Here is a 12,524-nt window from a genome sequence, read left to right as displayed (position 1 = left end):
GACAGCATGCTTGAATGCTGTCTGAAGAAGTATGCGCGCTCAGCATAATTAAAGTTTCCTTTAGAATGTCCAACTCATTAGCATCCTTCCTTTCTGCCTCAAAGATAACAGCAATTCATTTAACTCATCTCTCCTTTCTCTACGTCTCCAGCTCTACGCTTTCTTTTCTGGTAGATCCTGCTCACAATTCAGTTCTTAAGCCATCTTAAGGAAAGTAATGGGATTTGATAGCAAAGGGATGATCTCTAATTTCATTTAACTCAAGTCATTCAGTTGATAAATCCGATATTCCACAGGACTGTGATGGGAACTATCAGTTTAGTAGCAGCCAGCTCTGGGAAAGGATGACAACATATTGTCCCAGGGTTCATCTGACGGCAAAAAAGTCTGTCAGTCTCATTCCAGTATCACTTGCAGGTCTACAAAGACAAGTTAGCTCCTTCAGCTTAATCTGACACACATGGAATAATGAGGACCTGTCCAGCACTGTGAATATCAAGACAATTTGATACTGCACCAAAACTTTCCAGCTTCTCTGAGCAGATAGTTGAGGCTGGAAAAGTGAAATACAGAACCAAAAGGAAAAAAAAAGTTACACTTTTCCACAAGGCTGATGCAAGTCTATTCATTGTAATTATCTAGAGGAAAAAAGAGTAAGGAAACACCTTCCAGGAAGGTTTGCAAGGCCTGAATTCTGTTACTGCTATAATGATCCTAGAAGTGTCTCCAGAGATCCAAGTTTAATGTTGATCTAGAAGTCCACTTGTAGTCAACTAAGTTTACACTAGCGTAAAATTAATCCCCATAAATACTGGATATACTTAGTGCTAATACCAGACGCTGAGGACATGGATAGCAGTGGTGTACTGTTTTTATAGAAGAACAGAAAAAGGAACTTGTTGCCATTTGATAATAATATCAGAGTATGAAGCCTTGGGAGGCAAAAACAATAGCCTAGGTCCTTTTCTCTATGCTGACTTTCCTTGAACCTTTTCTTGCTTCCTGTCAGTAATGCTCTTTCTTCTCCAAAAAAGTCTCAATTTGCTGGTAGGGCAAGAGAAGTTTTCAGTCAAGATGAAGCACTAGATCATCCTCTTCTCGAAGCAGGTTTATATCAAAGTAGTTCTTCAACTCTTTTGAGATCCAGAGTACCTGCGGGAAAGTACTCTAGGTTCTACCACAATCCTAGTTACCTTATACATGAGGAGGTATTCCTCCTCCTCTGGTGATAACAAATCTTTTAATAATAGGTGACAAAAACAGAAATGCTGTTATTAGGAAAAGAATACATTTTGCAGTCTGGAGCTCTCTGTTTCATTCAAAGAAGTGACAACATGCAAGTCAGCACAAGGGGCCACCTGCAAGATCACATTAGGGACTACCATAAATATTTTGGACAAGCTGGAAAACATTCACAATCTACCTGGAAGGAATCCAAGACACTTCCCAACCACAAGGTCATCCTAGGAAAAAAAACCCTATTTTGTTTTTTTTCTCTTTCTTTTATGAGGCTATCAAAATAAGAGATCATCTTGAATATTTTCTTCCTTTAAAAGGTTTTAGGGTACAGAGGAAGATTTGTGTCTGTGGTCAAAAGCTTCCATTGGAAATATTTATAAAACAGGAACTTCAGCACCTGATAATACTAGCAGTCTTAACTAAGCCACCATCTAGTTTCTGATGGTGAACAGCATCAGAACTCCCACATGGTGTAAATCCAAAGAGAGAAAACTAGGGGAAGGGTTTGTATGCTTGTATGTGTGTATACATGTATATCTACATACACATAAATATATATATATATCCCCAATAAATTACTCATTCCATAACAGTCTATAACTGGACTATGCCCTGAAATGAGGGCTCGTATACTTTATTTCTGAATTAGTGTGGGGTATTCTCTCAATTATATACACTTCTTTTCCCTTCCTGAATCCTATTACAATCTTGCTCAATGCCATCTCAGGAGGAAATTTTGTATATCAATAGTTACATAAAAATGTATCACCTTAATCAGTCATATAAGTTGGCTTTCACTGGATTATGCTCTTGTATTACACAGAAACGTAAGTAATAATGCCCAGCTTACTATTTCTATATTATTCCGTTACATTTCTGCAAGGCAATTCCTTCTCTCACCAGTCCTCATACTTCCTCCTTTGATTAGTCGTCATCACTCTTAATTCCCTTTATTTCTTCTGCTCAGATTTTTTAAGATTTGGTGATGAGTGGAACAACAGTACTCTAGAGGCAAGCATGAAACTGATTCATCAGATGGCATTTCCTATGGGTCATTTTTGACAGATCTAAGAATAGGCACCTCAATATCCCAGACTAAGTCCTAGATAACTACAGAATGGAAAGTATCAGGAACAGAAAGTTTTCTGTTAAAATACTCTAGGCTTCAACTCCTCAACACAGTCCTCAAAACTCACTTGCAGTTGTAAAACAAAACTCTAGAATGTCATATTGTAGAACACCTTCATTAAATCACTTTGGCTAATATTTTGCCAGAGAATAACTTAATGATACTCAGTGCTTTTAAGTAGTGAGCATTCCCTAAGAGTTTAAGACAGAACAGTTTAAGTTTGATATTAGCAAAATTAAATGTTTTAGGATATATCTTTCTTAGTGACTCTGTCTCATTAACTAGCATTGTACACAAAGCAATGCTCTGCCTACTTAGGTTGTAATAAATAAATAAATGAAACAAGAATACAGAAATGGTGACAAAACAATTAGGTATTCCTGGAAGCAATATGTTTTGCTTTAAATTAACTGCTCTTTACATAAAGACAGTACTGCCTTTATAAAAAAAAAAAAATCCAGTAGGTATTTTGCTATTTTTTTATAATTGTATATGAGACTCTAGGGGAACAGTGTTACATCCTCAGCACTAACCCGTCTTTGCTTGGAGCGGGTGACAGAAGGACACTGTTTACACTTTAATACAATGTGCTAATTTGAAATAACTAAAAACCTGTTCAATACTTTAACGGCGTTCAAAGTTGCCACAGCATCCATAAAACAAACAATTAATAGATTATTTTTGTGCAATATAAAGAGAGAAGCTGCGTATGGCTACAACCTTGTTTTGTATGCAAAATAGAGAATTTCTTTAAAAAAATAAAACAACCTAACAACTTTACATACACAGGCATATATCTTTCTAGCAACCCTTCTGAAGTTTGAACCTAGGTTTTACTGCATCCATGAGCAAACTGTGGAAAGGAAGCAGACGTTAAGAAAACTGCAATTAAAAATAGAGATGATTCTCAATTTCTTGTCTGTACAGTTTCCTTGTCCCTATATACACAGCAAAACCCCCCCACTTCAGAATTCATTAAACTGATAAGGAAGACACCGTTTGAAAAAAAAAAAGTAATTTAAATTGTAATTGCTATTCTTGAACCAGGTGCAGTGAGCTCAGGAAGCATCCCCTGACCTTTTACACATGACATCCCTGGAAGGGATGCCAGGCAGCCAGCCAACCGCGCTGCACCTCTGCTACGGGAAAACTCCGCGGCACGAGCAGAATTAAGCAGCGGGTCTCTCACGGAGCTGCTTTCCACCGAAACACAGACAGACCTATCGATTCATACCTTCGGAGCACCTAGGGAGGGAAGAGCAGAGGGTAACAAAGAGCCAGGCTGCTGCAGATACCTGCTACAGGAAAAGAACCGCTGCGGCAGGAAGAGAACCCGGCGGGGTCAGGCGAGCCATAGAGCTCGGCGCGCGGTGCTGGGCCTGCAGAGCCCCCTAGCCGCCCCGGCTCTGCGCCGGACCTCCGTGCCGGACAGCCGCCCACGCCGGCCAACGCGCAGCCTGGCACCCCGGGAGCCCCGGCAGTTTGCTGGTGGGGGGCCACACGTTGCTCTTCGTAGGGGAGAAGGGGTTCAGAGCCGCGCGTGGGGAGAGGGAGAGCGTGAGCGTGGCAGACTTTGCGAGGTATGTCCTTGAAGGCAGCTAAGCCATGCTTGAAACTTCAAAAGATTCTTTTTAATCACTATTCTAGTCTAAGGGTAATTAAATGGATACTATGATGGGTATTTTTAAAGGCAAATCCCAAACAATCGTCTATACATGTAAAAAGACAAAGGCAGGCATTTTTCAGTTACTTGTGGCTCCCCATCTTTCTGTTCAAGAAACACAGTTTTACCTTGCATCTCGCTTACTTATGCTTCTTCAATTTTTAAGTTTCAGGAAAGAAGATTTAGGCACATGCTGCTGCCGTTTCATTTGTGCATTTTCAGAATTCTGAATGATTCACCAGAAATCATGGGAAGCGGTTCAGCTTTGGCCCTTTCTGTTCCCAGGTTTTTCTGACATTCCTGAGTTTTCTGAATATTCACAGGCCAATTCCAAACAAAGCCCCTGTTGACCTTATGGTTTCCATATCCACCAAACACGCACACACAAGCTGCATACTGTTACCAACCTATATGGGGCCAAGCAGATGAGTCTGTCAAACACACAGAAAGTTACAACGTGCCTTACTTTTTCTGAATGATTGGTGGTTTTAATCTACACCTACAAAAACCAGAGGGGGATCCGAGCCCTTCTCCTATCCGCCCACAAAGAGATGGATTTGAGAAGGAAGCAGCTCCACACGGGAAGGCTTCACCTTGCAACGGTTTTTGCAAAGACACCAGTTTGATGTGCTGATCTGAAGCCTGCTAGACGTGTGGGCTTCGCAGATTAAGAAACACACTCAGACGCAAAACACACATCAAGCAAAAAAACCAAGAAATCCACAATAAAGGCTTTCTTTTAAAAATAAAGAACTTCTCCCCTCAAAACCTCACCCCTGGCTACACACTGAACTTCCCTATTGCTGGTTAAGACACTCTACAAACAACCGTTGACGCTGGGATTTTGGTTACACTAAATGTGTAAGGGAGCTGAAATGAGGAAAATTCCTATTTCTCACAGCATAAGTCAGAAAAACTAAACTGAAGTTACACGGATGGAAAAATCACCAAAATTGGAGCAGTGTCCATATCATAACAACGTATGTTTCTGCTGTGATACTCAGCAAGCAATTATTCCAAATCAAATATTTCAGTTCAGTTACGTATTTCAGCATCCCACAAGAAAGGCAGCATTTTCCAGATTACAAATGTATACTTTTGGCCAAAGCTTTCAAAAGTATAGCTATTTAGAGATTATGTTCTGCAAAGCACGCAATCCCCTTAATTCCACTTAACTCAGAAGCTGAGCAGTTCATTAAGAGAGAGACATCACCATGTCTTTTAAGGGAAAGCCAGTCCATATAATACAACTAAGAAGCAATGACGGTAACAATCTGGGGTGGAGGACCAGCACTATAACCTCGGAAAGATCCCTCTGCTCATTGTCTCCCCCAAGAGGATAATTAACCATGTTAGTAATTGCTTGCTACTAGTTATGTTACTAATAGGAAAAAAAACAAACCCTCTGTAAATTAATCTTTAAAGAAAGTGAAACATGTATAAAATCTAAGTCGCCTGCTTTTCATTATAATTTGTCCTCAAATAAGAAGCCTACAAGATGGCTTTGCATGCAAATCAGGAAAATTTACAAATGTAGCACCCTCTGCTTGTTGATAAACACAGCAGGGATTATCAGCCCTCCTTCACAGAATGGTTTATATGTTAATAGGCCCACACTGGTGAATCATCCCTTCTACCATTAGGTATTGCAAGTCTTTTCCCTTCTTGTAAGAGTTCGGTGCCAACAACAACAATTGGTGGTGAAAACTGAAGAGCCTGTATGTATATTCAGTTCTCTCTATTTCAGTATTTCTGTCCTTAAAGAGAGAAAAGCAATCATGTGATCTACTTTATTCTTCAAAGTACCTTCCTAACTCAGGCTTTCTTTTTGCCTGTTACACTTCTCTTCGACATTCCTGTACAGTTCTACGACTTTCTCCTCTCCTGTTCTTATAAAAACTGGTACTTCTTTCTTTCAGGTGGCTACAATTCCAGTCCCATTTGTAGTTGTTGCCCTGGTTGGCTTCTACTTTTTCTTTTCCTATGAAGAAGTGGTTCTTACAATAGGCAGCTTAGTTGGATGTTCCCCCTTCTTTGCAGATATTATTACAAGTATCCAAGGCTCTTCAGAATGAAATGCCTGAACACCTGTAAAAACAGGCAGAAAAAACACTAGTACTATGTGATCAAAGCTCTCAGCAAAGCTCCTGTGATTGCTTCACGGAGCACTCGAGAACTGCCCTGTTACACGAACAAACAAGACTGTCTGCACAAAACGCCTGCAAGGACATGAACGACTATCACAGCGAGACAGTAAAAAACACTGACCCACGTCTGCTTGATTCTTCTGCCTGCAAATAAGTGATGGAGGTAAAGCTTGCCTTACATAGTCGTCCTCCCCGCAATGAAACTTTCTTAAAACACATTTAACCAATCAATTTAGTAAGTTTCAAGACAGCAGAAATTTTGCCAAAACCCACAAAAAAGTCTAATTTTTTCATAGAGCACTATAACAATTCCTACCAGGCAATATTAAACATAATAAAGACCTGTTAATAGTCTGCATTAACTAAACTGTATTTCATAAAAGCTTTCTTGAGCAAATAGCACCATTTAATAAAGATGAAATCTTTCCACTTACTTTTTAGACTGTTTTAACAAATATCAAGATTCAAAAAAATTACACAAACACGTTATTCAAAAAATAATAAAAGAAAGCAAGTACTCCAAAATTTCTCCTGTAGGAATAACTCTGTACAGTTGTGCTAATTCTGTCTCAGGTTCTTCTCACCTGAATTTAGACAACTAAACATTAGTTTATTAGGCTAGTGATTCAGGTTTCCTCTCTTTCCAATGGAAATGAAGAGACTCCTCCAGCAGCAATTCATCCTGCCCTGGGACTGGGCAGATGATCTTTCAGAGATTCCCATCTCTTACACTGATGGCAGACAGAGTCCAGAGAACCTGGGTGAGACTAGACAGGTAACTATTTTGTGAGTACAGCTTATAGCATAAAGATTGCAAATGGAAAACATTTATTTCTACACTCGCCTTTACACTGCTAAGAAAGTAAACCCAAGAATCTCCTACCACAACTATTTGTCCTGTATTTCTCACCTAAAATACGACACAGTCTGCAAAGACCGTTTCAGCTCAGGCACAGCAGACTGACACACAAAGGCAACTTCGCAGTGTTTGTTCGTTCAGAAGAGTCCAGGATTCTTGCACCTTGCTTGTGCTCTCCTGTGCCACCCTCCGGGGGAGTTCGTGCTTTCTGACCACCACCGTGGACAGCAAAAGTTTAAGACACAAAGACTGGGTCTTAAGTAACTGCTAATCCTGATGGCTCTCAGATCCAAGTACTTAGCTAACTCAGGACCAAGACTCGGATTTTTGATACTAAACTTCTCCAAGCTCTTATACAGCTTCAAATATTTTTCTGAATCTGGACCAGCTATCAAAAGGGAAAAGGACCAAATGTAAAATTTAAGTTTTGGTTTTGTTACCAAAAATCTGAGGTAATAAACTTTGGTTATAATGATAATTGATTATCATACATTTTTTACTAAAAAATTCAAAGGTATTATACACAGCACACTTTAAAACTATCTAATGTATATGTAAGCCCTATAATACTTCAAGCTACTTTTAAAATTAAACAGATATATCTAAAGCAGATAGCAAACATGGTAACCAAAACTAAATACATTACTATCATTCTTCAATCAGTATTTACAGAAAGGACAGAATATATCATGCAATTTTTGGATCAGTACCAGCTCGGTAAAGCAAAGTTACAGTCTTTTAAACTTCTTATTTCCCTTGAAATTTCTGAGTAGCACTTCCAGAGAGTCAGAGTCAAAGGAAAAGAGTATGGCGATACAGGTCATCTCCTGTAGGTCATGAGGTTAGCACTAATCTGCAGCCTGCTCGACGCTTAAATCAGTCTTCCTTTTCCTGATAAAGTTCAAGAGCAGCTCATGATAGCAGATTTTAATCTCTTTCGAACTCAACTATCATGTGGCTTTCGCTTCAGCCTGATATGAGCTTCTAGAAATAAAGTAACTGCTCCTGGGATCAGCAGCATGCAAGGATTAGTTTATCACGGCCTCACACCTACAGCATTCATGAAACACTCTGCTGGACCTTTCCAATAACAGAGTTCATTTTATCCTCAAGTTATTTTCCCAGATTAACTCTTGCTCACTCTCTTTTTCTTGTTCCCAACGGACAACTAATTAAAAAAGCCCAACCTTGTGGCTGTACTCTACCCATCTCCCTCTTTTGCCCCTGCGGAAACACAATTTTTTTCTATTAAAGAACATAAGGCAGAACACAGGCTAAGATGATAGACACTGAGAGCACACACGATTCTGCTAATATGCCCTTGACGAAATATCCTCTGCTGGAGAAGCCTTATTTTGATGAGTTTAGATGATCGCAGAGAATAAGTGTTATGAGCAAAAGCAGGAGTGAGGTACAAGAGCACTGCTTTTATGCCGTTATGACACTTGTAAAATGGATGATGGAAATCATCTGAACAGAGTTGGTCATTGACAGAAAACCTTGAAGAAAATTCACTAGATAAAACTTGCTACAAGGCTTGTTTAGGGAAAGGCCAATGTGAATTGGAATATCTGGAAGGAATGATGGGATACAACAGTCATTACACGACAGAAAAGTTGAGACAACCTCTTCAAGAACATTGGGAGTGATTTCAGAATTAATTTCCACTATCCTAATCATGCAAGGGGCCTTGAAGTGGGCATAAAGAGCTTACTTAACTTTTCTGTATTTTATACAATGGGAAAAGTCCTAATGTAAAAGACTGAGATCCATTATGCTTAATTTTAGAAGGTGAATTCAAAGATTATGACATCAAAGCATCCTTTGAGAGGTGCACGAGCCTTTGCAGAGAAATGTTTTCATCATCTTTGTACCATTCAAGAGTAGTTCAGTAACAAAACCTCCTAAATTTGATGATCTCCTTCAATTTTTAATTAAAGCCATGCAAAATTAAAAATCTTTTCCAAACAGCTGTTTTATTGATGTAGACACCCAGGTGTTCACCTATTCACACCAAATTAATCGCCAAGAGCCCAAGTGTCAAATTTCAGTAGTTAGCACTGTACAGCCCAAATTGTCCTGTCTAGTTCAATGGGTTGACAGAGTATTGTCATAAATAAATGATCATTCTATTCAAAATATAAACTGTTCAAGACAATGATATTATACACAAATTAAAGTTGAATTGCCACAAATATTATTATAAACTAAATAAAGAAACCATACAAGCAGACACTTTTCAAGTTAATCTTGATATTATTTAATAAGTATGAAAAGTTAAATATGTTGATATATTTTCCTTAGAAAATACAACAGTTTTGATTTGGGGCAGAAATTAACCTTCTCTAAACTAACAATTTAGCCATAAAAACTTTCCAGATACTATTAAAAATCAAAATTAGACAAACTTCTATGTCAGTCTTACACTGGCAAAATCTTTCTTTTTTAGTTGGTTGCTCATTATCGTGGATTGAGCTAAAAGATGGCAACTGCTTATCAACAGGGTTTGCAAAATGCCAGTTTCCGTATATATGCTTCTGGAATAATAACATTTGCAAAAGATTTTAACATTGAAAAGAACAATTCTGAATACACCACCACTTGCTAAGTTCCTCTCTGAAGAAATTATTAGTCTTTATTTTTTCCATATGAAGGAAAATAATTTTTTATAAGAAATGCTCATTATTCCTTAGGCACAGGATTTGGAAGAGTCCATCATCATGACCTCCTGTAGAATGGGAACTGGACCGCTATGGGAAAGAGACATGGGATATGCAGGTCTTCCAAGACCTCATTAATGATGGCTTTAATGGAAGATATGTAAGTGTGCTGTATTTATGGTACGCTAATCTCATTCTTCACTGGTTCCATCAGCCATTCAAGCAGCCAGGAGGGATTCACTTCTCCCCATGTTCCTCAAGAACATCTTGGTGCATAAACTGGTTTTGGGATGGGGAGGGGAGATGAGGAAATTCACCTCTCAGGCTCTGAAGATTGCAAACTGACAGAATGCAGTGCGCTGGTGCTACTATTTATTTTTAAAATCTCACAAGAGCCGTTCTGGCACAATTAAGATTAATCTCACTGTCAGACTTGGGACCAGGAAGGTATTTTCCTTCAAGCCAGATTGGCAAGTTGTGTTTCCTCTTTCCTTACTTACTCGCCTGGGGCAACTCCACTTTCCTGGATCATCCCTAAATTTTACCAAACAAGTTCTCTGCTTCTGCAGGAGCAGAGAATGTTGTCAATGCCAACAGCACGGGAGGCTTTCTGTAATGTTCAGGGACACGTGGAGCAATAATCGATGGAGACTTCTGGACTTAACACCCACTGGATAATCAGCCAACCAACAGAGAAATGATTCTTCCTGAGACCAAGGAAGATGATACTAACTTGATGATACTTTTTTTGTTATTCCTTAGCAGATAATTAGCACGCTTGAGAAGAAAAAAGGCAATCTTCTTTTTTTCCGCTGGTAATACCAGGTAACTCGACAGATAAATTGAGCATATCAAGGCAATGAGCATGAAGAGACCACTAGGCACCAGGACAGAGACTGCACAACCTCTCTGAGCAACCTGTTCCGATGCCTGACTGTCCTCATGGTGTGAAAGTGTTTCCTTATGTCCACTAACATTTCAATGACCGGGAATGAAGTTTAAGATTTCTTAAGTTATTGTCCTACATGCAGCCACTTCCCTTTAAACTTCTTGCAGATAGCCAAAATCTTGATCCCCCAAAGACTTATACATTTATGTAATATCTGTGAGCAGTTCTGCAAAATTCTTTGAGTTTGCTCATAAATAAGTGCAAGTGTCTGAAAGACTTGGGTCTGAGACAATTCAGTGATGATGTTCATTTCCATAAGTGCGCAGTAGCCAAACAACGTCTGTGCAACTCCTCCAATTAGACCCTGGAAGGTCAACTGTTCTGTTTAGCAACAATTAGTTTCACTGCAATCACAAGTTTCATGTTCCCTGAAATAAATTCAGCAAATTAAACTTCTCTCACATATAGGAGTGGAAAACTTGGGCTAGTGTTCTTGTTTTTCTCCAGGCTGGAGAATGGGAAAACATCTTCATCTTTGGGAAAAGGGAACTGGACAGCTCAGAGTCTTGTAGTGCACTATGGACTCTTCCACACAACTACAAATGTGACTTAACCTCATTCCTCTCAGAAAGCTTTCAATCAAAAGTTACACGCATGCAGGAAAGAGGACGTGACTTGTTGCAAGATTATTTTGAGCACTGCTTAAAAAGTTATTCTCCCTCAGTTACTTCACAGGCTACAAGGCGTGGGCCACAAAGAACCTTCCATTTGTTTAAAAGACAAAGTATTTCTTCAAGTAGATGAGTATGCCCAGCGTACTTACAGACCAAGCCGTGACAATGAAGGACCAAGTCTCAGGATGAGCATGGCTAATGGTACTCACACAATGGTTACAGCCCGAGTACCTAACAACTGGACGAAACTGCCATCTTGACTCACTATGGTTTGACATGGACAATCGAAATAAATTTTAAAAGAGCAGCAAGAACGTTGTGTTTTAAACAAGGAGACAGACGGTGACGATGGATCCTAGTTAGCTCTAAGTTTATTATTTAAGTGATGCCAAGACGCTTACGAAAATGATGCCTGGACACTCTCCTTCAGGAGAACTAAGAGAAAACTAAAGAAACCTTGAGAGGCAGCGCGGCTCAAAGGCCAGAGGGGACAGCACAGCTCGCCGGCCTGCAGCGAGCGGGCAGCTGCGACGCACCGGCCGGGGGCCGCCTGTCCCCGGGCTGGAGGGGGCCCCGCACGCCGGGTCCGGCCGCTCGGCGCCTGGGCAGGCTGCGGGCCCCCCGGCCCGGCGGGACCGCCTGTCAGGGCCCTGGACAGCGGCGGGAGCCGCGGCGCCTCGCACGCCGCATCCCCGCGGCCGCCGGCGCTCGGCGATGCCCGGCCGCCCCGGCCCCGGCCCCCTCCCGCCCTGACCCCGCCCCCTGACCCCTCCCCTTTGACCTCCCCTCGCGCCCCCCACTCACCCTGGCGCGGGGGCCGGGCCCCTCCTCCTTGGCCTCCGCCATGTTGCGCCCCCCCCCTCCGCTGTCCCAGCCCGGGGCGAGGGGCCGGGGGTCACTCCCTCTCAGCCTTCCCCCCCCTTCGGGGGGCGCCGGGGGAGGGTCCGCGGGGTGCCGGGGCCGGCCCCGCGCCGTGCTGCGGCAGGAGGGGGCTGGCGCGGGGGCCCGGCGGCTCCCTCAGGGCGGCGGGGGGGTCGGACCCGCCAGGCCGCGAGCCCTCTTAAAGCTGCAACGACAAGCCCAGCGCGGGGCCCCAGCGCGCATGCGCCGCGCGCCTGCGCACGGCCGCGCGTCCCCGCCTCCCGGCCCCCCCGCGCAGGCGCACTGGGGCCTCCTCAGGGCCAGGCTGGGTGGCTCCCCCAGAGCGCCAGAGGCCGGGGGGGGCCGGGGGCCGGGGGGCGGCCCGGCACGGGCACCTCCGGGC

The 12,524-nt window shown here is 42.0% G+C and overlaps 1 protein-coding gene across 1 annotated transcript in view; it reads right to left on the bottom strand.

The window, feature by feature from the left end:
- The window catches only part of ZMYM4 (zinc finger MYM-type containing 4), a 44,308-nt gene extending 32,197 nt beyond the window's left edge, over positions 1-12,111 (bottom strand). Inside the window, exon 1 of the mRNA XM_050909764.1 lies at positions 12,065-12,111. Within this exon, the coding sequence (XP_050765721.1) occupies positions 12,065-12,106 (42 nt within the window). The 5' untranslated portion in view covers positions 12,107-12,111. The remainder of the gene's footprint in view (positions 1-12,064) is intronic.
- Between the last annotated feature and the right edge of the window lie 413 nt (positions 12,112-12,524).

This window comes from Gymnogyps californianus, chromosome 22, assembly GCF_018139145.2.
Source record: "Gymnogyps californianus isolate 813 chromosome 22, ASM1813914v2, whole genome shotgun sequence".
NCBI lineage: Eukaryota > Metazoa > Chordata > Aves > Accipitriformes > Cathartidae > Gymnogyps > Gymnogyps californianus.
The sequence above is the reverse complement of the archived record's forward strand: the minus strand, read 5'-3'. Positions and strand labels throughout refer to the sequence as shown.